General features: G+C 43.7%; 1 protein-coding gene across 3 annotated transcripts in view; it reads right to left on the bottom strand.

Moving 5' to 3' along the window:
- Positions 1-25,931, bottom strand: part of mbtps2 (membrane-bound transcription factor peptidase, site 2) — a 45,727-nt gene that overhangs the window by 9,722 nt on the left and 10,074 nt on the right. Inside the window, exons 2-10 of one of the 3 annotated variants that reach the window (XM_052513351.1) lie at positions 22,555-22,703; positions 22,139-22,271; positions 21,960-22,063; positions 16,950-17,077; positions 16,437-16,555; positions 15,786-15,966; positions 13,934-14,025; positions 1,739-1,961; positions 1,325-1,400 (exon numbers count right to left, since the gene is read on the bottom strand). In XM_052513351.1, coding sequence (XP_052369311.1) covers positions 1,325-1,400; positions 1,739-1,961; positions 13,934-14,025; positions 15,786-15,966; positions 16,437-16,555; positions 16,950-17,077; positions 21,960-22,063; positions 22,139-22,271; positions 22,555-22,703 — 1,205 coding nt within the window. Of the gene's footprint in view, positions 1-1,324; positions 1,401-1,738; positions 1,962-13,933; positions 14,026-15,785; positions 15,967-16,436; positions 16,556-16,949; positions 17,078-21,959; positions 22,272-22,554; positions 22,704-25,931 lie in introns of all 3 variants that reach the window. The other 2 variants (XM_052513350.1, XM_052513349.1) reach the window with 2 other exon arrangements.

Below are 25,931 nucleotides of genomic sequence, written 5' to 3'. Positions count from 1 at the left end.
TTTAAAATGAGGAATATCTACCTTGGTGTTTGAAGGTATTAAAGAAAACATTTCTTGAGACAATAGACCTGTGTGGGCATAGTCAGACATTGCAATTGGAGGATGCATTTTATGCATATTCTATCACGATAGGCTATACAATAGGCTACATCTGCCAGTACAAACTTTGATCGAGGAAATGATGACTTACATTTGAGTAATTTAGCACACATTCTTATCCAGAGCCACTTACAGTAGTGAGTTCATACCTTTTTCATACGGGTCCTCCGTGGGAAACAAACCCACAACCGTGGCTTTGCAAGTGCCATGCTCTACCAACAGAGCCACACAGAACATTTAAATGTTACTAAAAAATAAATAGCACCACAACACTGAAAGTCACCAACAATATTTTGTGTTGCTAGCTAGCTAGTTAGCTGTGGTTTGCCAGCTAGTTAGCTGTGGTTTGCCAGCTAGTTAGCTGTGGTTTGCCAGCTAGTTAGCTGTGGTTTGCCAGCTGCTTGGGCCAGAGATGTTAAAGAAAGGAGGAGATAGGAATCCCAATGAATGATGGAACGTATAACACCGAACCCAAATCAAATCAAATCAAATGTATTTATATAGCCCTTCGTACATCAGCTGATATCTCAAAGTGCTGTACAGAAACCCAGCCTAAAACCCCAAACAGCAAGCAATGCAGGTGTAGAAGCACCTTCACAGCAGACAACAGACTTGACAGCAGACTGTCAACCAATTGCGTTAAAGTTGTCATGCTGCGTCAGGTGGTTGCTAAGCTAATCGGCACGCTATCCCTTCTCAAAGTCAGGGTATGAGTCGAGAAAGTACGTAATGTCACGAATCCAAAGCTATACCATTTTTCAGAGAACACCATTGAAAATTAGACCCTGGTCTCAATTGGGTTCACCTGATTAAATAAAAAAAAGTTCATCAAAAATAAAATATACAATATTAGAGAACAAGTTAATTATCTCACATCTTGAAAAAGATTTGTAATGTTGTGCTTCTTGTTCACGCAATTCATGTTGATGTTGGGTTTTTGAGCTAGCGCCCAATTGATTCCCATTCACTCCATGAAGGAGTGCTCTCCTTGTTGTAGAATGCACCGCGTGGCCCATTGACAATGCATCGGTAACGTAAACAATGGCCGTTAATTTGATTCCTATCTCCCACAAAGTAGATCTGCTCTGGGTTGCTAACTAGTTAGCTGCGGTTGCTAGCATGGTAGCTGTGATTGCTAGCGAGTTAGCTGTAGTTTCCTAGACGCTTCAGGTTTGTTCATTTCCAACACAGCCATAATATGGAGTCTGAATGTACAAAAGGATACTTGCAGAAGGTCTCCATGACAACAGGTAGGTCCAGGTTCAGGAAGCCGAAGCGAGGAGCAAAGTTGGTCAGACTGACTGTGGAGGACAGGACAGGCATTAAGACAGACAGACAGGCATTAAGACAGACAGACAGACAGGCATTAAGACAGACAGACAGACAGGCATTAAGACAGACAGACAGACAGGCATTAAGACAGACAGACAGACAGACAGGCATTAAGACAGACAGACAGGCATTAAGACAGACAGACAGGCATTAAGACAGACAGACAGGCATTAAGACAGACAGACAGACAGACAGAGTTATGGTTAGTTGGTCAGACAGGAGGGAGGGACAAAAACAGGACAGACAGAGGACAGTGTCTGTGTTAGGGTTAGTTGGTCAGACAGGAGGGGCATTAACACACACTGACCTGCATATTGGAGGTGAGGAGGGTACCCCACAAACAGCATCTGTGTATTGGGTGGATGAGTAAGACGGATCAACCTGGTCTGGTTCTCCAGTGAAGGTGTGACACAGACACTGGGTGAGTGTGTGTCAGGGTCTGTGTCAAGATGTGTGTGTGTGAGGCAGTCTGCGTTGCTGCGACACACACGGCTTCCAGACAGCATCTTACGAGCCGGGAGACACGCATACTGAAACACAACCAGCAGTTAGTCCAATATCTGTGTGTGTGTGTAGGGCTGTACCCCACCCTCAAACCCTGGCCCGACCGAGAGTCGTTTGTTCTTTCAACCAATCGGTCAACATTTTGAAACGTGTATTTTGCCATATATAGACACACCCTGTGTTTGATTAAATTAACTCTATGCACCGAGCTGGTCTGATGCTTTAAGCACTGTGTGATTAAATTAACTATGCACTGAGCTGGTCTGATGCTTTAAGCACTGTGTGATTAAATTAACTATATGCACTGAGCTGGTCTGATGCTTTAAGCACTGTGTGATTAAATAATTAAGACATGGAGCCTGAGATGAAGATAAGCAGAAAATAAAATCTGGACCACCGTCCTGCCTTTACGCTCGTTAAGTTACTAGTAATAGGCTACACCGTAGGTCAGCAAGCTCTTCCATCAGCAACTGTATCTTATCATTTCTAGCATCCTGCGTGCCAGTTATGATTTCCATGGAACAGTATTATTTCAACTATAATAACATCTTCGTCAAAATCACTGTCGTGGTTAAGCTAAACTAAATCTAAATGAAAATGATAAATGTAAAAGCTAAAATGTATAATTTGAGCTAACCTTTTTCCTAACCTTCCAAACGGCTCATTCATCCCCCTCCTCTCCCCTGTAACTATTCCCCAGGTCGTCGTTGTAAATGAGAATGTGTTCTCAGTCAACTTACCTGGAAAAACAGGGATAAATAAAAGTATAAAATGAAGACTAAATTCTGCAAACCTGCTAAGGAAGAGTACATTCCAGTCATAGCTGTAGTCCACCAAGTGAGAACCCTATGCATGGTCTATATTATCACCTATAGTCTAGCTAAATAAAGGTTCAATTATTACTTGTATTTCTTTTAAATCACCTGTAGTCCAACTGAAGCAGCATAGTGCCTATAAATACATGGGCTGAAGCATGGGGTTGCCCATCTGCATTTACACTACTGGACACCCGAGACATGGATTGTTCTCCATGACCCCATCCGGCAGGCGGTACATCAAGGCTCTCACAAACAGACTCCTAAACAGCTTCTATCCCCTGGTCATAAGATACAGGACTGTTTTTCTAGCACAGACTGGAATATGTTCCGGGATTCTTCCGATGGCATTGAGGAGAACACCACATCAGTCACTGGCTTCACCAATAAGTGCATCGATGACATCATCCCCAAAGTGACTGTACGTACATACCCCAACCAGAAACCATGGATTACAGGCAACATCCGCACTGAGCTAAAGGGCAGAGCTGCTGCCTTCAAGGAGCAGGACTCTAACCCAGACGCTTTTAAGAAATCCCGCTACACCCTCAGACGAATCATCAAACAGGCAAAGCGCCAATACAGGACTAAGATTGAATCGTACTGCATCGGCTCCGACGCTCGTCAGATGCATTCTCTCAACCAGCTTCATGAGGTGTTCACCTGGAATGCATTTCAATGAACAGGTGTGCCTTGTTAAGTTAATGTGTGGAATTTCTTTCCTTCTTAATGCGTTTGAGCTAATCAGTTGTGTTGTGACATGGTAGGGGTGGTATACAGAAGATAGCCCTATTTGGGAAAAGACCAAGTCCATATTATGGCAAGAACAGCTCAAATAAGCAAAAAGAAACGACAGTCCATCATCATTATCATTATCTATATTATTATCATCTATATTATTAATATATTATTATTATCCATATTACTATCTATATTATCTATATTATCATTATCTATATTATTATCAATATTATCATTATCTATATTATTATCATCTATATTATTAATGTATTATTATTATCCACATGGCGCTTGTAACGCCAGGGTAGTGGGTTCGATTCCCGGGACCACCCATACGTAGAATGTATGCACACATGACTGACTGTAAGTCGCTTTGGATAAAAGCGTCTGCTAAATGGCATATATTATTATTATTATTATATTATCTATATTATTATCAATATTATCATTATCTATATTATTATCATCTATATTATTAATGTATTATTATTATCCACATTACTATCTATATTATCTATATTATCTATATTATCTATATTATTATCAATATTATCATTATCTATATTATTATCATCTATATTATTAATGTATTATTATTATCCATATTACTATCTATATTATCTATATTATTATCAATATTATCATTATCTATATTATTATCATCTATAGTATTAATATGTTACTATCTATATTATTATCATCAATATTATTATTATCTATATTATCATCAATATTATTATTATTATTATTATCTATATTACTATCTATATTAATGTATTATTATTATCATTATCTATATTATTATCAATATTATCATTATATATATTATCATCAATATTATTATTATTATCTGTATTACTATCTATATTAATGTATTATTATTATTATCATTATCTATATTATTATCAATATTATCATTATATATATTATCAATATCTATATTATTATCAATATCTATATTATTATCTATATTATTTATATTATTATCATTATCTATATTAATGTATTATTACTATCTATATTACTATCTATATTATGTATATTATTATCTATATTATTATCATTATCTATATTAATATATTATTATTATCTATACTACTATCTAAATTATTTATATTATTATCTATATTATTATCACTATCTATATTAATGTGTTATTATATTATTATATATATTACTATCTATATTATGTATATTATTATCTATATTATTATCATTATCTATATTAATGTATTATCATTATCTATACTACTATCTATATTATTTATATTATTATCTATATTATTGTCATTATCTATATTATCAATATCTATATTATTATCAATATCTATATTAGTATCTATATTATTTATATTATTATCATGATCTATATTATTATCTATATTATTATCATTATCTATATTATTTATATTATTATCATTATCTATATTAATATATTATTATTATCTATACTACTATCTACATTATTTATATTATTATCTATATTATTATCACTATCTATAGTAATGTATTATTATATTATTATCTATATTACTATCTATATTATGTATATTATTATCTATATTATTATCATTATCTATATTAATATATTATTATTATCTATACTACTATCTACATTATTTATATTATTATCTATATTATTATCACTATCTATAGTAATGTATTATTATATTATTATCTATATTACTATCTATATTACTATCTATATTATTTATATTATTATCATTATCTATATTATTATCTATATTATTATCTATATTATTATCTATATTATTATCATTATCTATATTAATGTATTATCATTATCTATACTACTATCTATATTATTTATATTATTATCTATATTATTTATATTATTATCTATAATATTATTATCAATATTAAGATTTATATTATTATCTATATTATTTATATTATTATCTATATTATTATCATTATCTATATTATTATCTATATTACTATCTATATTATGTATATTATTATCTATATTATTATCATTATTAATATATTATTATTATCTATACTACTATCTACATTATTTATATTATTATCTATATTATTATCACTATCTATAGTAATGTATTATTATATTATTATCTATATTACTATCTATATTATGTATATTATTATCTATATTATTATAATTATTAATATATTATTATTATCTATACTACTATCTACATTATTTATATTATTATCTATATTATTATCACTATCTATAGTAATGTATTATTATATTATTATCTATATTACTATCTATATTATGTATATTATTATCTATATTATTATCATTATTAATATATTATTATTATCTATACTACTATCTACATTATTTATATTATTATCATCATTATCTATATTAATGTATTATCATTATCTATACTACTATCTATATTATTTATATTATTATCTATATTATTTATATTATTATCTATATTATTATCATTATCTATATTAATGTATTATCATTATCTATACTACTATCTATATTATTTATATTATTATCTATATTATTTATATTATTATCTATATTATTTATATTATTATCTATATTATTATTATCAATATGAAGATTTATATTATGATTATTATCTGTATTATTATCATCATCATTTTAAACCTGCTATATCCTGTGCCCTAACCCTGTGCACGTGATGAATAAACTTTGAAAAGGCCTGATTTTTTATAATAATAATGAATTATAATGACAAAGTATTATTAATCACCTGAAAAGTGTTTTTCCCGCAATTGCATTAAGAATTGTTGCGCATTGACGGCTTCAGTCCTGGAAGTATGTGATTTTAGGGGCAAGGCCTTTTGCCCTTCAAGAGGTGCCCAATCTACTAGGGAATCCAGGCCTTCTGCGAAGGCACCGAGGACGAACAAAGTTCACCAGAACCCTGCTGAAATGTTAGTCAAAAGCAGGAATAGGCTGCAAAGGTGCAACCAGTACAGCCCAGTTCGGTTAGTCACAACATCCTGTTTCAGATCAGACCAGAAGAAGTTAAGCAAGATATGGTCATACATCTTGTTGAGCCCAAGATGGCCTGCCATACTACCATCATGAGCCAACCTATATCTCTTGTTGAAGTGCAATTGGAATGACAATTTGAGATACACTGGAACAATCGTCCTGCCCAGAAGTGTCGCTAGAACGCCATTTCCTCATTAGAACACCATCTGTCAAAGAATCCCCCCACAAACTTTATCAAACTCCTTCTCTGGCCATATCTTAGCAGAAAAAGGGGAGAGGGAAACATATTTACTAGACATTTAAGTGTCAGCTGTAGGGAGCCTCTCTTCCTTCAGCGGATCTACAAACTCACTCACCTTTGGGGTTTGCAAAGGAGAGGTCAACTCAGGAGGTTTACTGAAATCAGGATCACCCATAAACGTCTCAGACAGATCGACCATGGTGGGATCGCTGACATCCTCAACACTTGACTTGCTTCTGGTGACTTTCTTAGACATAGTGCGTGTAACGGCACATGCTGGGAACACGTTAGTAGAAGTCGGCCGATTAATAAGGGACCATTTCAAGTTTTCATAACAACCGGTAATTTTTCGACACCATTTATGGATGATTATATTGCATTCCAGAAGGAAGCTGCGTGGCAGGCTGACCACCTGATACGCCTGATACGCCTGATACGCGACTGCAGCAAGGAGCCAAGCTGCGTGGCAGGCTGACCACCTGATACGCCTGATACGCGAGTGCAGCAAGGAGCCAAGCTGCGTGGCAGGCTGACCACCTGATACGCCTGATACGCGAGTGCAGCAAGGAGCCAAGCTGCGTGGCAGGCTGACCACCTGATACGCCTGATACGCGACTGCAGCAAGGAGCCAAGCTGCGTGGCAGGCTGACCACCTGATACGCCTGATACGCGACTGCAGCAAGGAGCCAAGCTGCGTGGCAGGCTGACCACCTGATACGCCTGATACGCGACTGCAGCAAGGAGCCAAGCTGCGTGGCAGGCTGACCACCTGATACGCCTGATACGCGAGTGCAGCAAGGAGCCAAGCTGCGTGGCAGGCTGACCACCTGATACGCCTGATACGCGACTGCAGCAAGGAGCCAAGCTGCGTGGCAGGCTGACCACCTGATACGCCTGATACGCGAGTGCAGCAAGGAGCCAAGCTGCGTGGCAGGCTGACCACCTGATACGCCTGATACGCGACTGCAGCAAGGAGCCAAGCTGCGTGGCAGGCTGACCACCTGATACGCCTGATACGCGAGTGCAGCAATGAGCCAAGCTGCGTGGCAGGCTACCACCTGATACGCCTGATACGCCTGATACGCGAGTGCAGCAAGGAGCCAAGCTGCGTGGCAGGCTACCACCTGATACGCCTGATACGCGAGTGCAGCAAGGAGCCAAGCTGCGTGGCAGGCTGACCACCTGATACGCGAGTGCAGCAAGGAGCCAAGCTGCGTGGCAGGCTGACCACCTGATACGCCTGATACGCGAGTGCAGCAAGGAGCCAAGCTGCGTGGCAGGCTGACCACCTGATACGCCTGATACGCGAGTGCAGCAAGGAGCCAAGCTGCGTGGCAGGCTGACCACCTGATACGCCTGATACGCGACTGCAGCAAGGAGCCAAGCTGCGTGGCAGGCTGACCACCTGATACGCCTGATACGCGACTGCAGCAAGGAGCCAAGCTGCGTGGCAGGCTGACCACCTGATACGCCTGATACGCGACTGCAGCAAGGAGCCAAGCTGCGTGGCAGGCTGACCACCTGATACGCCTGATACGCGAGTGCAGCAAGGAGCCAAGCTGCGTGGCAGGCTGACCACCTGATACGCCTGATACGCGACTGCAGCAAGGAGCCAAGCTGCGTGGCAGGCTGACCACCTGATACGCCTGATACGCGAGTGCAGCAAGGAGCCAAGCTGCGTGGCAGGCTACCACCTGATACGCCTGATACGCGACTGCAGCAAGGAGCCAAGCTGCGTGGCAGGCTACCACCTGATACGCCTGATACGCGAGTGCAGCAAGGAGCCAAGCTGCGTGGCAGGCTACCACCTGATACGCCTGATACGCGAGTGCAGCAAGGAGCCAAGCTGCGTGGCAGGCTGACCACCTGATACGCGAGTGCAGCAAGGAGCCAAGCTGCGTGGCAGGCTGACCACCTGATACGCCTGATACGCGAGTGCAGAAAGGAGCCAAGCTGCGTGGCAGGCTGACCACCTGATACGCCTGATACGCGAGTGCAGCAAGGAGCCAAGCTGCGTGGCAGGCTGACCACCTGATACGCCTGATACGCGAGTGCAGCAAGGAGCCAAGCTGCGTGGCAGGCTGACCACCTGATACGCCTGATACGCGAGTGCAGCAAGGAGCCAAGCTGCGTGGCAGGCTGACCACCTGATACGCCTGATACGCGAGTGCAGCAAGGAGCCAAGCTGCGTGGCAGGCTGACCACCTGATACGCCTGATACGCGAGTGCAGCAAGGAGCCAAGCTGCGTGGCAGGCTGACCACCTGATACGCCTGATACGCGAGTGCAGCAAGGAGCCAAGCTGCGTGGCAGGCTGACCACCTGATACGCCTGATACGCGAGTGCAGCAAGGAGCCAAGCTGCGTGGCAGGCTGACCACCTGATACGCGAGTGCAGCAAGGAGCCAAGCTGCATGGCAGGCTGACCACCTGATACGCCTGATACGCGAGTGCAGCAAGGAGCCAAGCTGCGTGGCAGGCTGACCACCTGATACGCCTGATACGCGAGTGCAGCAAGGAGCCAAGCTGCGTGGCAGGCTGACCACCTGATACGCGAGTGCAGCAAGGAGCCAAGCTGCATGGCAGGCTGACCACCTGATACGCCTGATACGCGAGTGCAGCAAGGAGCCAAGCTGCGTGGCAGGCTGACCACCTGATACGCCTGATACGCGAGTGCAGCAAGGAGCCAAGCTGCGTGGCAGGCTGACCACCTGATACGCGAGTGCAGCAAGGAGCCAAGCTGCATGGCAGGCTGACCACCTGATATGCCTGATACGCGAGTGCAGCAAGGAGCCAAGCTGCATGGCAGGCTGACCACCTGATACGCCTGATACGCGAGTGCAGCAAGGAGCCAAGCTGCGTAGCAGGCTGACCACCTGATACGCGAGTGCAGCAAGGAGCCAAGCTGCATGGCAGGCTGACCACCTGATACGCCTGATACGCGAGTGCAGCAAGGAGCCAAGCTGCGTGGCAGGCTGACCACCTGATACGCGAGTGCAGCAAGGAGCCAAGCTGCGTGGCAGGCTGACCACCTGATACGCCTGATACGCGAGTGCAGCAAGGAGCCAAGCTGCATGGCAGGCTGACCACCTGATACGCCTGATACGCGAGTGCAGCAAGGAGCCAAGCTGCATGGCAGGCTGACCACCTGATACGCCTGATACGCGAGTGCAGCAAGGAGCCAAGCTGCGTAGCAGGCTGACCACCTGATACGCGAGTGCAGCAAGGAGCCAAGCTGCATGGCAGGCTGACCACCTGATACGCGAGTGCAGCAAGGAGCCAAGCTGCGTGCAGGCTGACCACCTGATACGCCTGATACGCGAGTGCAGCAAGGAGCCAAGCTGCATGGCAGGCTGACCACCTGATACGCCTGATACGCGAGTGCAGCAAGGAGCCAAGCTCCATGGCAGGCTGACCACCTGATACGCCTGATACGCGAGTGCAGCAAGGAGCCAAGCTGCGTGGCAGGCTGACCACCTGATACACCTGATACGCCTGATACGCGAGTGCAGCAAGGAGCCAAGCTGCATGGCAGGCTGACCACCTGATACGCGAGTGCAGCAAGGAGCCAAGCTGCGTGGCAGGCTGACCACCTGATACGCGAGTGCAGCAAGGAGGCAGGCTGACCACCTGATACGCGAGTGCAGCAAGGAGCCAAGGTAAGTTGCCAGCTAGCATTAAACTTTTCTTATAAAAAACAATACATATTCACTAGTTAACTACACATAGTTGATGAAATTACTAGGTTAACTAGCTTGTCCTGCGTTGCATATAATCAATGCGGTGCCTGTTATTTTATCATCGAATCACAGCCTACTTCAACTTCGCCAAACGGGTGATGATTTAACAAAGGAGCGTCCGTGAAAAAAGCACAATCGTTGCACGAATGTACCTAACCATAAACATCCAATGCCTTTCTTAAAATCAGAAGAAGTATATATTTTTTAAACCTGCATATTTAGTTAAAAGAAATTCATGTTAGCAGGCAATATTAACTAGGAAAATTGTGTCACTTCTCTTGCATTCATTGCACGCAGTCAGGGTATATGCAGCAGTTTGGGCCAACTGGCTCTTTACGAACTAATTTGCCAGAATTTTACATAATTATGACATAACATTGAAGGTTGTGCAATGTAACAGGAATATGTAGACTTATGGATGCCACCCGTTACATAAAATACGGAACGGTTCCGATGAGGTATACTCTACCACCCATAGGACCCTTTCCATCCTCCTCCCTCTATGGGGTATACTCTACCACCCATAGGACCCTTTCCATCATCCTCCCTCTATGAGGTATACTCTACCACCCATAGGACCCTTTCCATCATCCTCCCTCTATGGGGTATACTCTACCACCCATAGGACCCTTTCCATCATCCTCCCTCTATGGGGTATACTCTACCACCCATAGGACCCTTTCCATCATCCTCCCTCTATGGGGTATACTCTACCACCCATAGGACCCTTTCCATCATCCTCCCTCTATGGGGTATACTCTACCACCCATAGGACCCTTTCCATCCTCCTCCCTCTATGGGGTATACTCTACCACCCATAGGACCCTTTCCATCATCCTCCCTCTATGGGGTATACTCTACCACCCATAGGACTCTTTTCATCATCCTCCCTCTATGGGGTATACTCTACCACCCATAGGACCCTTTCCATCATCCTCCCTCTATGGGGTATACTCTACCACCCATAGGACCCTTTCCATCATCCTCCCTCTATGGGGTATACTCTACCACCCATAGGACCCTTTCCATCATCCTCCCTCTATGGGGTATACTCTACCACCCATAGGACCCTTTCCATCATCCTCCCTCTATGGGGTATACTCTACCACCCATAGGACCCTTTCCATCATCCTCCCTCTATGGGGTATACTCTACCACCCATAGGACCCTTTCCATCATCCTCCCTCTATGGGGTATACTCTACCACCCATAGGACTCTTTTCATCATCCTCCCTCTATGGGGTATACTCTACCACCCATAGGACCCTTTCCATCATCCTCCCTCTATGGGGTATACTCTACCACCCATAGGACCCTTTCCATCATCCTCCCTCTATGGGGTATACTCTACCACCCATAGGACCCTTTCCATCATCCTCCCTCTATGGGGTATACTCTACCACCCATAGGACCCTTTCCATCATCCTCCCTCTATGGGGTATACTCTACCACCCATAGGACCCTTTTCATCATCCTCCCTCTATGGGGTATACTCTACCACCCATAGGACCCTTTCCATCATCCTCCCTCTATGGGGTATACTCTACCACCCATAGGACCCTTTCCATCATCCTCCCTCTATGGGGTATACTCTACCACCCATAGGACCCTTTCCATCCTCCTCCCTCTATGGGGTATACTCTACCACCCATAGGACCCTTTCCATCATCCTCCCTCTATGGGGTATACTCTACCACCCATAGGACCCTTTCCATCATCCTCCCTCTATGGGGTATACTCTACCACCCATAGGACCCTTTCCATCATCCTCCCTCTATGGGGTATACTCTACCACCCATAGGACCCTTTCCATCCTCCTCCCTCTATGGGGTATACTCTACCACCCATAGGACCCTTTCCATCATCCTCCCTCTATGGGGTATACTCTACCACCCATAGGACCCTTTCCATCCTCCTCCCTCTATGGGGTATACTCTACCACCCATAGGACCCTTTCCATCATCCTCCCTCTATGGGGTATCCTCCCTCTATTGGGTATCCTCCCTCTAGGAGGGGTTCTAGGTGGGGTTCTAGGAGGGGTTCTAGGAGGGGTTCTAGGTGGGGTTCTAGGGGGGGGGTTCTAGGTGGGGTTCTAGGAGGGGTTCTAGGAGGGGTTCTAGGAGGGGTTCTAGAAAGGGTTCTAGGAGGGGTTCTAGGAGGGGTTCTAGGTGGGGTTCAAGGAGGGGTTCAAGGAGGGGTTCAAGGAGGGGTTCTAGGAGGGGTTCTAGGAGGGGTTCTAGGTGGGGTTCTAGGAGGGGTTCAAGGAGGGGTTCTCGGTGGGGTTCTAGGTGGGGTTCAAGGAGGGGTTCTAGGTGGGGTTCTAGGTGGGGTTCTAGGAGGGGTTCTAGGAGGGGTTCTGAAAGACACTCATACAGTTGACTAGTAGCAACAACTGGAACTTAAGACACCCACCATGAGCCCACTAAATTTGCCCACTACGAGACAAACAAAAGAATAACCCAAACCAACTTAAAGACAGGAAGCAAACCAAGAAGGTGGAGCAAAACAAAAAACAGGGAAGATCAGATATAGGATTGTTTTTCTAGAAATCAAATAGGAGCCAACTAAAGATGTTGACCCTCCACCTCTCTCAAGGAAACTGGAGCACTGGGCCAGCCAATAGAAACCTGTGGTAGCACAGGTGAAACACCTACTGACTAAAGAGATGGACAAGCCAGCACATTTACTGACTAATGAGGTGACAACAATCGGTGTGCTAAAGGTCAAACCTCAAAACATAAATGGAAAAACCAAAACCTGTAACAGCCGGGAGAAGGGAATGATATTATTATATTCTGCCCAAGGGCACAACGGCAACTTTAGCAGCAAGGAATGGATTTGGATTTCATTGCGGATCTACAAAAACGACCTCTCCAGAATCCTAATGACAGAAAACCGTAGCAGGGACGGGACTTTAACCCCTCTGTAGGGGTTACCGCAGCATTCTAAGGCACTTCAATATTTAGTCTTGCCCATTCATCCTCTGAATGACACACATACACAATCCATGTCTCAATTATCTCTAAGCTTAAAAATCCTTATTTAACCTGCCTCCTCCCGTTCATCTCCACTGATTGAAATGGATTTAACAAGTGACATCAATAAGGGATCATAGATTTCACCTGGTCAGTCTGTCATGGAAAAAGCAGTGTTTCATAATGTTTTGTACACTCAGTGTATGTAATGGAGAATTGATAGACTACCAATCAAAAGGTAAACAATTCACACAATGAAGTTATGAAATAATGAATGAGCACGAATTGGCGGGAGAACGTGCATTCTGGAGCCCCGCCTTCTGAGTCTTAATCCCGTTCCTATTGGACTGTACCATACCTGCAGTCTCCTCAAAGGATTTGTCTACTGAGAGGGGAACGGCTCAAACTGGTGTCACATATATTTGCGACCGCTCGAGAAACAGGCTATCAACCAAACAATCGACGAGTCAACTAAATGGGGTCAGCCCTGTGTGTGTCTGTTTGTGTGGCTCACCTCCTTCTCCTGTAGTTTGGTGTAGGAGAAGCAAAGATCAGTCAGACTGTTGTTGCTGCAGCATTCTATAGAAGTATCCAATCTCCTGTAAACTACAGGGAGAGATCAGTCAGACGGTTGTTACTGCAGCATTCTATAGAAGTATCCAAACTCCTGTAAACTACAGGGAGAGATCAGACTGTTGTTACTGCAGCATTCTATAGAAGTATCCAACCTCCTGTAAACTACAGGGAGAGATCAGACTGTTGTTACTGCAGCATTCTATAGAAGTATCCAACCTCCTGTAAACTACAGGGAGAGATCAGACTGTTGTTACTGCAGCATTCTATAGAAGTATCCAACCTCCTGTAAACTACAGGGAGAGATCAGACTGTTGTTACTGCAGCATTCTATAGAAGTATCCAACCTCCTGTAAACTACAGGGAGAGATCAGACTGTTGTTACTGCAGCATTCTATAGAAGTATCCAACCTCCTGTAAACTACAGGGAGAGATCAGACTGTTGTTACTGCAGCATTCTATAGAAGTATCCAACCTCCTGTAAACTACAGGGAGAGATCAGACTGTTGTTACTGCAGCATTCTATAGAAGTATCCAATCTCCTGTAAACTACAGGGAGAGATCAGACTGTTGTTACTGCAGCATTCTATAGAAGTATCCAACCTCCTGTAAACTACAGGGAGAGATCAGACTGTTGTTACTGCAGCATTCTATAGAAGTATCCAATCTCCTGTAAACTACAGGGAGAGATCAGACTGTTGTTACTGCAGCATTCTATAGAAGTATCCAATCTCCTGTAAACTACAGGGAGAGATCAGACTGTTGTTACTGCAGCATTCTATAGAAGTATCCAATCTCCTGTAAACTACAGGGAGAGATCAGACTGTTGTTACTGCAGCATTCTATAGAAGTATCCAACCTCCTGTAAACTACAGGGAGAGATCAGACTGTTGTTACTGCAGCATTCTATAGAAGTATCCAACCTCCTGTAAACTACAGGGAGAGATCAGACTGTTGTTACTGCAGCATTCTATAGAAGTATCCAACCTCCTGTAAACTACAGGGAGAGATCAGACTGTTGTTACTGCAGCATTCTATAGAAGTATCCAACCTCCTGTAAACTACAGGGAGAGATCAGACTGTTGTTACTGCAGCATTCTATAGAAGTATCCAACCTCCTGTAAACTACAGGGAGAGATCAGACTGTTGTTACTGCAGCATTCTATAGAAGTATCCAACCTCCTGTAAACTACAGGAGAGATCAGACTGTTGTTACTGCAGCATTCTATAGAAGTATCCAACCTCCTGTAAACTACAGGAGAGATCAGACTGTTGTTACTGCAGCATTCTATAGAAGTATCCAATCTCCTGTAAACTACAGGGAGAGATCAGACTGTTGTTACTGCAGCATTCTATAGAAGTATCCAACCTCCTGTAAACTACAGGGAGAGATCAGACTGTTGTTACTGCAGCATTCTATAGAAGTATCCAATCTCCTGTAAACTACAGGGAGAGATCAGACTGTTGTTACTGCAGCATTCTATAGAAGTATCCAATCTCCTGTAAACTACAGGGAGAGATCAGACTGTTGTTACTGCAGCATTCTATAGAAGTATCCAATCTCCTGTAAACTACAGGGAGAGATCAGACTGTTGTTACTGCAGCATTCTATAGAAGTATCCAACCTCCTGTAAACTACAGGGAGAGATCAGACTGTTGTTACTGCAGCATTCTATAGAAGTATCCAATCTCCTGTAAACTACAGGGAGAGAGGGAGGGGACAGAGACAAAGAGAGGAAGAGGAGAGAGCGAGAGGAGAGAGTGAAGCATTAGTAACATTGGTGTGTGTGTACCTCGACCATGGGCCCAGCTGGGTTGCAGGGTGTGTGTTGGGACACAGTATCCAGTCTGAGGTGTGTGAGTGTGGATTGTGAGACAGGAGTTCCAGTCCTCTACTGTTCTGACATCACAATCCTCCAGCCCGGTCACCATGTCACCTATTGACAGACCTCTAGGACCGTCTGCAGGAGAGCCCTGACACACACACACACACACACACACACACACACACACACACACACACACACACACACACACACACACACACACACACACACACACACACACACACACACACACACACACACACACACACACACACACACACACACACACACAGTTAACAAACACTAGATCGTTACCTTACAAGAGGGATAAACCAGTGTGTTCACACAAACACACTAGAGCTGGGACAATAAACAAATGATCGACACGGGAATTTAGCTGATATCCTTCATTATAAGTAGCCTATACTAGAGAAATGTCAAGTTTGAAATGAAATACGTTTGTTAATCTGGGGGATTGTTAATGGGACAAATGATGGCTTCAGTCGTAGTAGTTCAAAGGAAAATAAAAACGGTGGTGCACATTCATGTTAGAAACTTAGCGTTCTATTCATCATTATCGTATCAATTCAGCTCTTCACACTACTGTCCCACACTAACCTGCACCACCTCGGTGACGAGGGCTCCAGCCCCAGTGTAGTAAACAGGAAACAGGAAGACAGGCAACAGGAAGAGGAAACACAATGCTGCTACACACAGCACAAAGTTATGCCACACCCCTAGAGAGAGAGACAGAGACACAGAGAGAGAGACAGAGACACAGAGAGAGAGAGAGAGAGAGAGAGAGAGAGACAGAGAGAGAGAGAGAGAGAGAGAGAGAGAGAGAGAGAGAGAGAGAGAGAGAGAGAGAGAGAGAGAGAGAGAGAGAGAGAGAGAGAGAGAGAGAGAGAGAGAGAGAGACAGAGAGAGAGACAGAGAGAGGCGAGTTTTGAAGATGGTTAGTTAAAACATGTTCACCGTTAGAGAGTGGTATCTTAGTGATCACCTGCCAAGTGGTTGAACAGATTTGATTCAACATGAACAGAAAACAACGGACGATGTTCTGGTTAGAGGACCTAATAGTACACACGCTCTCTTAGTTGAGATGTGTGTCTGAATGTGTGAGAATCTTACCTGCACAGAAGATGCGTAGCTGTTGGGCAGGTGAGATGAGGTTGAGGTGTGTGGTGAAGAGATCTACGAAAGCTCCGGGATACACCACGAACACAAACACACCGAAACCATTCACACGTACCTGCTCCCTACACACCACACACACACACACACACACACACACACACACACACACACACACACACACACACACACACACACACACACACACACACACACACACACACATTCTATTTTAAAGGTTCCATTTTTTCATGTGTACAACATCTAAAAACTTGCATCACAATACTGAGAACGTTTCCATTTCTAAAAGGAGGTATTTTGTGTATTTTTTTTCCCCAGAGCTCCCGTACTACACAACGACGATGAGGAAGTGAATCGCTGGTTGTAGTAGGTCAAAGTTAAATCGCAAAAAATATATACATATATTAAATATATTATATATATATATTAAACTTAAACACATATTTGCTATGTGAAGTGATGGGGTGTAAAATGGACTTTAATCTCAAATTAACTTAATCCTTGTAGTCTGGTGCATATTTGTTTTTATCTCAGGTCAGATACAGCATGGTCCAGTTAGTGTCTCAGTTCAGTTACAGCATGGTCCAGTTAGTGACTCAGTTCAGTTACAGCATGGTCCAGTTAGTGTCTCAGTTCAGTTACAGCATGGTCCAGTTAGTGACTCAGTTCAGTTACAGCATGGTCCAGTTAGTGACTCAGTTCAGTTACAGCATGGTCCAGTTAGTGTCTCAGTTCAGTTACAGCATGGTCCAGTTACTGACTCAGTTCAGTTACAGCATGGTCCAGTTAGTGACTCAGTTCAGTTACAGCATGGTCCAGTTAGTGTCTCAGTTCAGTTACAGCATGGTCCAGTTAGTGACTCAGTTCAGTTACAGCATGGTCCAGTTAGTGACTCAGTTCAGTTACAGCATGGTCCAGTTAGTGACTCAGTTCAGATACAGCATGGTCCAGTTAGTGACTCAGTTCAGTTACAGCATCGTCTAGTTAGTGACTCAGTTCAGATACAGCATGGTCCAGTTAGTGACTCAGTTCAGTTACAGCATCGTCTAGTTAGTGTCTCAGTTCAGTTACAGCATCGTCTAGTTAGTGTCTCAGTTCAGTTACAGCATCGTCTAGTTAGTGACTCAGTTCAGATACAGCATGGTCCAGTTAGTGACTCAGTTCAGTTACAGCATGGTCCAGTTAGTGACTCAGTTCAGATACAGCATGGTCCAGTTAGTGACTCAGTTCAGATACAGCATGGTCCAGTTAGTGACTCAGTTCAGATACAGCATGGTCCAGTTAGTGACTCAGTTCAGATACAGCATGGTCCAGTTAGTGACTCAGTTCAGATACAGCATGGTCCAGTTAGTGACTCAGTTCAGATACAGCATGGTCCAGTTAGTGACTCAGTTCAGATACAGCATGGTCCAGTTAGTGACTCAGTTCAGTTACAGCATCGTCTAGTTAGTGACTCAGTTCAGTTACAGCATGTCTAGTTAGTGTCTCAGTTCAGTTACAGCATTGTCTAGTTAGTGACTCAGTTCAGATACAGCATGGTCCAGTTAGTGACTCAGTTCAGTTACAGCATCGTCTAGTTAATGACTCAGTTCAGTTACAGCATCGTCTAGTTAGTGACTCAGTTCAGTTACAGCATCGTCTAGTTAGTGTCTCAGTTCAGATACAGCATGGTCCAGTTAGTGACTCAGTTCAGTTACAGCATGGTCCAGTTAGTGACTCAGTTCAGATACAGCATGGTCCAGTTAGTGACTCAGTTCAGATACAGCATGGTCCAGTTAGTGACTCAGTTCAGTTACAGCATGGTCCAGTTAGTGACTCAGTTCAGTTACAGCATGGTCCAGTTAGTGACTCAGTTCAGTTACAGCATGGTCCAGTTAGTGACTCAGTTCAGTTACAGCATGGTCCAGTTAGTGACTCAGTTCAGATACAGCATGGTCCAGTTAGTGACTCAGTTCAGTTACAGCATGGTCCAGTTACTGACTCAGTTCAGTTACAGCATGGTCCAGTTAGTGACTCAGTTCAGTTACAGCATGGTCCAGTTAGTGACTCAGTTCAGTTACAGCATGGTCCAGTTAGTGTCTCAGTTCAGTTACAGCATGGTCCAGTTAGTGACTCAGTTCAGTTACAGCATGGTCCAGTTAGTGACTCAGTTCAGTTACAGCATGGTCCAGTTAGTGTCTCAGTTCAGTTACAGCATGGTCCAGTTACTGACTCAGTTCAGTTACAGCATGGTCCAGTTAGTGACTCAGTTCAGTTACAGCATGGTCCAGTTAGTGTCTCAGTTCAGTTACAGCATGGTCCAGTTAGTGACTCAGTTCAGTTACAGCATGGTCCAGTTAGTGACTCAGTTCAGTTACAGCATGGTCCAGTTAGTGACTCAGTTCAGATACAGCATGGTCCAGTTAGTGACTCAGTTCAGTTACAGCATCGTCTAGTTAGTGACTCAGTTCAGATACAGCATGGTCCAGTTAGTGTCTCAGTTCAGTTACAGCATCGTCTAGTTAGTGTCTCAGTTCAGTTACAGCATCGTCTAGTTAGTGACTCAGTTCAGATACAGCATGGTCCAGTTAGTGACTCAGTTCAGTTACAGCATGGTCCAGTTAGTGACTCAGTTCAGTTACAGCATGGTCCAGTTAGTGACTCAGTTCAGATACAGCATGGTCCAGTTAGTGACTCAGTTCAGATACAGCATGGTCCAGTTAGTGACTCAGTTCAGATACAGCATGGTCCAGTTAGTGACTCAGTTCAGATACAGCATGGTCCAGTTAGTGACTCAGTTCAGATACAGCATGGTCCAGTTAGTGACTCAGTTCAGATACAGCATGGTCCAGTTAGTGACTCAGTTCAGATACAGCATGGTCCAGTTAGTGACTCAGTTCAGTTACAGCATCGTCTAGTTAGTGACTCAGTTCAGTTACAGCATCGTCTAGTTAGTGTCTCAGTTCAGTTACAGCATCGTCTAGTTAGTGACTCAGTTCAGATACAGCATGGTCCAGTTAGTGACTCAGTTCAGTTACAGCATCGTCTAGTTAATGACTCAGTTCAGTTACAGCATCGTCTAGTTAGTGACTCAGTTCAGTTACAGCATCGTCTAGTTAGTGTCTCAGTTCAGATACAGCATGGTCCAGTTAGTGACTCAGTTCAGTTACAGCATGGTCCAGTTAGTGACTCAGTTCAGATACAGCATGGTCCAGTTAGTGACTCAGTTCAGATACAGCATGGTCCAGTTAGTGACTCAGTTCAGTTACAGCATGGTCCAGTTAGTGACTCAGTTCAGTTACAGCATGGTCCAGTTAGTGACTCAGTTCAGTTACAGCATGGTCCAGTTAGTGACTCAGTTCAGTTACAGCATGGTCCAGTTAGTGACTCAGTTCAGATACAGCATGGTCCAGTTACTGACTCAGTTCAGTTACAGCATGGTCCAGTTACTGACTCAGTTCAGTTACAGCATGGTCCAGTTAGTGACTCAGTTCAGTTACAGCATGGTCCAGTTAGTGTCTCAGTTCAGTTACAGCATGGTCCAGTTAGTGACTCAGTTCAGTTACAGCATGGTCCAGTTAGTGACTCAGTTCAGTTACAGCATGGTCCAGTTAGTGACTCAGTTCAGTTACAGCATGGTCCAGTTAGTGACTCAGTTCAGATACAGCATGGTCCAGTTAGTGACTCAGTTCAGTTACAGCATGGTCCAGTTAGTGACTCAGTTCGGTTACAGCATGGTCCAGTTAGTGACTCAGTTCAGTTACAGCATGGTCCAGTTAGTGACTCAGTTCAGATACAGCATGGTCCAGTTAGTGACTCAGTTCGGTTACAGCATGGTCCAGTTAGTGACTCAGTTCGGTTACAGCATGGTCCAGTTAGTGACTCAGTTCAGTTACAGCATGGTCCAGTTAGTGACTCAGTTCAGTTACAGCATGGTCCAGTTAGTGACTCAGGTCAGTTACAGCATGGTCCAGTTAGTGACTCAGTTCAGATACAGCATGGTCCAGTTAGTGACTCAGTTCAGATACAGCATGGTCCAGTTAGTGACTCAGTTCAGATACAGCATGGTCCAGTTAGTGACTCAGTTCAGATACAGCATGGTCCAGTTAGTGACTCAGTTCAGATACAGCATGGTCCAGTTAGTGACTCAGTTCAGATACAGCATGGTCCAGTTAGTGACTCAGTTCAGATACAGCATGGTCCAGTTAGTGACTCAGTTCAGTTACAGCATGGTCCAGTTAGTGACTCAGTTCAGATACAGCATGGTCCAGTTAGTGACTCAGTTCAGTTACAGCATGGTCCAGTTAGTGACTCAGTTCAGTTACAGCATGGTCCAGTTAGTGACTCAGTTCAGTTACAGCATGGTCCAGTTAGTGACTCAGTTCAGTTACAGCATGGTCCAGTTAGTGACTCAGTTCAGTTACAGCATGGTCCAGTTAGTGACTCAGTTCAGATACAGCATGGTCCAGTTAGTGACTCAGTTCAGATACAGCATGGTCCAGTTAGTGACTCAGTTCAGATACAGCATGGTCCAGTTAGTGTCTCAGTTCAGTTACAGCATGGTCCAGTTAGTGTCTCAGTTCAGTTACAGCATGGTCCAGTTATTGACTCAGTTCAGATACAGCATGGTCCAGTTAGTGACTCAGTTCAGTTACAGCATGGTCCAGTTAGTGACTCAGTTCAGATACAGCATGGTCCAGTTAGTGACTCAGTTCAGTTACAGCATGGTCCAGTTAGTGACTCAGTTCAGATACAGCATGGTCCAGTTAGTGACTCAGTTCAGATACAGCATGGTCCAGTTAGTGACTCAGTTCAGATACAGCATGGTCCAGTTAGTGACTCAGTTCAGTTACAGCATGGTCCAGTTAGTGACTCAGTTCAGTTACAGCATCGTCTAGTTAGTGTGTGTGTGTGTGTGTGTGTGTGTGTGTGTGTGTGTGTGTGTGTGTGTGTGTGTGTGTGTGTGTGTGTGTGTGTGTGTGTGTGTGTGTGTGAGATACATCTTACCTTATTGCTGCCACGGCATGGCCCAGTTCGTGTATTACCCCACTGACCAGCAAAGCAGAGAAGAAGTAGGCCAGCTGGCTGACTGGCAGGTTTATACCTGGGACCTGCACACACACAGCAGTCAGTACACAGACACACACAAACACAGACACACACACATTCTTTGTACGTACCACCACCTGTAGTGTTTGTTGATTGGCTCCCTGAGGGTGGTCTGATGTCATCTGATGGACAGTCTGCTGCAGGGTTCTAATTAGCAGCACCACCGAACCGCACATAGACACCAGCCCAAACACTAGACCACTGGTAAACCTACACACACACACACACACACACACACACACACACACACACACACACACACACACACACACACACACACACACACACACACACACACACACACACACACACACACACACACACACACACACAATTGTGGAACCAGGAACCGAGGGAATTAGGGTTAAGAGGGGTCAGGGATTACCAGAGAGGTATAGGGCATGAGGGTTAAGGGTCAGGTCTTATCATATGTAGTGTGTGTGAGGGTTAGAGGCCAAGGATCAGAGGTCAAGGATCAGAGGTCAGGTCTTACCAGAGGTAGAGGGCGTGTGGGTTGATGCGAGCGCAGCGTGAGAAGAGGCGGTTGAAGAGGGAGGTCTGCCAGCGGATGTGGAACGGAGAGAGAGACAGACCCTTTGACCCTAGCCACATCTCATAACAATGACCATATGACTCAGACAGCTGAGGGAGAGGAGGAGAGAGGACGTGTTACCTCTGCCCCGACACACATATCAAATACATTTGATTCATTCAAATGTATGTTTTAGCACAATATTCCAAATACCAGTATCACAAGAATGAAGGTTTTGTTCTTTTTAAAATTTTATTTTACCTTTATTTAACCAGGTAAGCAAGTTGAGAACAAGTTCTCATTTACAACTGCGGCCTGGCCAAGAGGCCAAGATAAAGCAAAGCAGTGCAACACAAACACAGGGTTTACACATGGAATAAACAAGCATACAGTCAATAACACAATAGAAACTAAATTAAGTCTATATACAGTGTGTGCAAATGGCGTGAGGAGGTAGGCAATAAATAGGCCATAGTAGCAAAGTAATTACAATTTAGCAGATTAACACTGGAGTGATAAATGAGCAGATGATGTGCAAGTAGAAATACTGGTGTGCAAAAGAGCAGAAAATCAAATCAAATAAAAACAGCATGGGGATGAGGTAGGTAGATTGGGTGGGCTATTTACAGATAGACTATGTACAGCTGCAGCGATCGGTTAGCTGCTCAGATAGCTGATGTTTAAAGTTAGTGAGGGAAATATAATTCTCCAGCATCAGCGATATACGTTCCAGTAACTGGCAGCAGAGAACTGGAAGGAAAGGCGGCCAAAGGAGGTGTTGGCTTTGGGGATGACCAGTGAGATATACCTGCTGGACTACGGGTGGGTGTTGTTATCGTGACCAGTGAGCTGAGATAAGGCGGAGCTTTACCTAGCATAGACTTATAGATGATCTGGAGCCACTGGGTCTGGTGCCTAATATGTAGGGAGGGCCAGCCGACTAGAGCATACAGGTCGTGGGTGGGTGGTATAAGGGGCTTTGTTAAAAAAAATGGATGGCACTGTGATAGACTGCATCCAGTTTGCTGAGTAGAGTGTTGGAAGCAATTTTGTAGATGACATCGCCGAAGTCGAGGATCGGTAGGATAGTCAGTTTTACTAGGGTAAGCTTGGCAGCGTGAGTGAAGGAGGCTTTGTTGCGAAATAGAAAGCAGATTTTAGATTTCATTTAGGATTGGAGATGTTTAATATGAGTCTGGAAGGAGAGTTTACAGTCTAAACAGACACCTAGGTATTTGTAGTTGTCCACATATTCTAGGTCAGAACTGTCCAGGGAAGTGATGCTAGTCGGGCGGGCGGGTGCGGGCAGTAAACGGTTGAAAAGCATACATTTGGTTTTACTATAGTTTAAGAGCAGTTGGAGGCCACGGAATTAGTGTTTTATGGCATTGAAGCTTGTTTGGAGGTAAGTTAACAGTGTCCAAAGAAGGGCCAGATGTATACAGAATGGTGTCGTCTGCGTAGAGGTGGATCAGGGAATCACCCGCAGCAAGAGCGATATCATTAATATATACAGAGAAAAGAGTCGGCCCAAGAATTGAACCCTGTGGCACCCCCAGAGAGACTGCTAGAGGTCCGGACAACAGACCCTCCAATTTGACACACTGAACTCTATCTGAGAAGTAGTTGGTGAACCAGGCGAGGCAGTCATTTGAGAAACCAAGGCTGTTGAGTCTGCCGATAAGAATACGGTGATTGACAGAGTCGAAAGCCTTGGCCAGGTCGATGAAGACAGCTGCACAGTACTGTCTTTTATCGATGGCGGTTATGATATCGTTTAGTACCTTGAGCGTGGCTGAGGTGCACCCGTGACCAGCTCGGAAACCAGATTGCACAGCGGAGAAGGTACGGTGGGATTCGAAATGGTCAGTGATCTGTTTATTAACTTGGCTTTCGAAGACTTTCGAGAGGCAGGGCAAGATGTACAGTGCCTTGCGAAAGTATTCGGCCCCCTTGAACCTTGCGACCTTTTGCCACATTTCAGGCTTCAAACATAAAGATATAAAACTGTATTTTTTTGTGAAGAATCAACAACAAGTGGGACACAATCATGAAGTGGAACAACATTTATTGGATATTTCAAACTTTTTTAACAAATCAAAAACTGAAAAATTGGGCGTGCAAAATTATTCAGCCCCTTTACTTTCAGTGCAGCAAACTCTCTCCAGAAGTTCAGTGAGGATCTCTGAATGATCCAATGTTGACCTAAATGACTAATGATGATAAATACAATCCACTTGTGAGTAATCAAGTCTCCCCGTATAAATGCACCTGCACTGTGATAGTCTCAGAGGTCCGTTAAAAGCGCAGAGAGCATCATGAAGAACAAGGAACACACCAGGCAGGTCCGAGATACTGTTGTGAAGAAGTTTAAAGCCGGATTTGGATACAAAAAGATTTCCCAAGCTTTAAACATCCCAAGGAGCACTGTGCAAGCGATAATATTGAAATGCAAGGAGTATCAGACCACTGCAAATCTACCATGACCTGGCCGTCCCTCTAAACTTTCAGCTCATACAAGGAGAAGACTGATCAGAGATGCAGCCAAGAGGCCCATGATTACTCTGGATGAACTGCAGAGATCTACAGCTGAGGTGGGAGACTCTGTCCATAGGACAACAATCAGTCGTATATTGCACAAATCTGGCCTTTATGGAAGAGTGGCAAGAAGAAAGCCATTTCTTAAAGATATCCATAAAAAGTGTTGTTTAAAGTTTGCCACAAGCCACCTGGGAGACACACCAAACATGTGGAAGAAGGTGCTCTGGTCAGATGAAACCAAAATTGAACTTTTTGGCAACAATGCAAAACGTTATGTTTGGCGTAAAAGCAACACCCTGAACACACCATCCCCACTGTCAAACATGGTGGTGGCAGCATCATGGTTTGGGCCTGCTTTTCTTCAGCAGGGACAGGGAAGATGGTTGAAATTGATGGGAAGATGGATGGAGCCAAATACAGGACCATTCTGGAAGAAAACCTGATGGAGTCTGCAAAAGACCTGAGACTGGGACGGAGATTTGTCTTCCAACAAGACAATGATCCAAAACATAAAGCAAAATCTACAATGGAATGGTTCAAAAATAAACATATCCAGGTGTTAGATTGGCCAAGTCAAAGTCCAGACCTGAATCCAATCGAGAATCTGTGGAAAGAACAGAAAACTGCTGTTCACAAATGCTCTCCATCCATTCTCACTGAGCTCGAGCTGTTTTGCAAGGAGGAATGGGAAAAAATGTCAGTCTCTCGATGTGCAAAACTGATAGAGACATACCCTAAGCAACTTACAGCTGTAATCGCAGCAAAAGGTGGCGCTACAAAGTATTAACTTAAGGTGG

The sequence above is a fragment of the Oncorhynchus keta genome, unplaced genomic scaffold, assembly GCF_023373465.1.
Source record: "Oncorhynchus keta strain PuntledgeMale-10-30-2019 unplaced genomic scaffold, Oket_V2 Un_scaffold_1004_pilon_pilon, whole genome shotgun sequence".
In the NCBI taxonomy this organism is placed as follows: domain Eukaryota; kingdom Metazoa; phylum Chordata; class Actinopteri; order Salmoniformes; family Salmonidae; genus Oncorhynchus; species Oncorhynchus keta.
The sequence above is the reverse complement of the archived record's forward strand: the minus strand, read 5'-3'. Positions and strand labels throughout refer to the sequence as shown.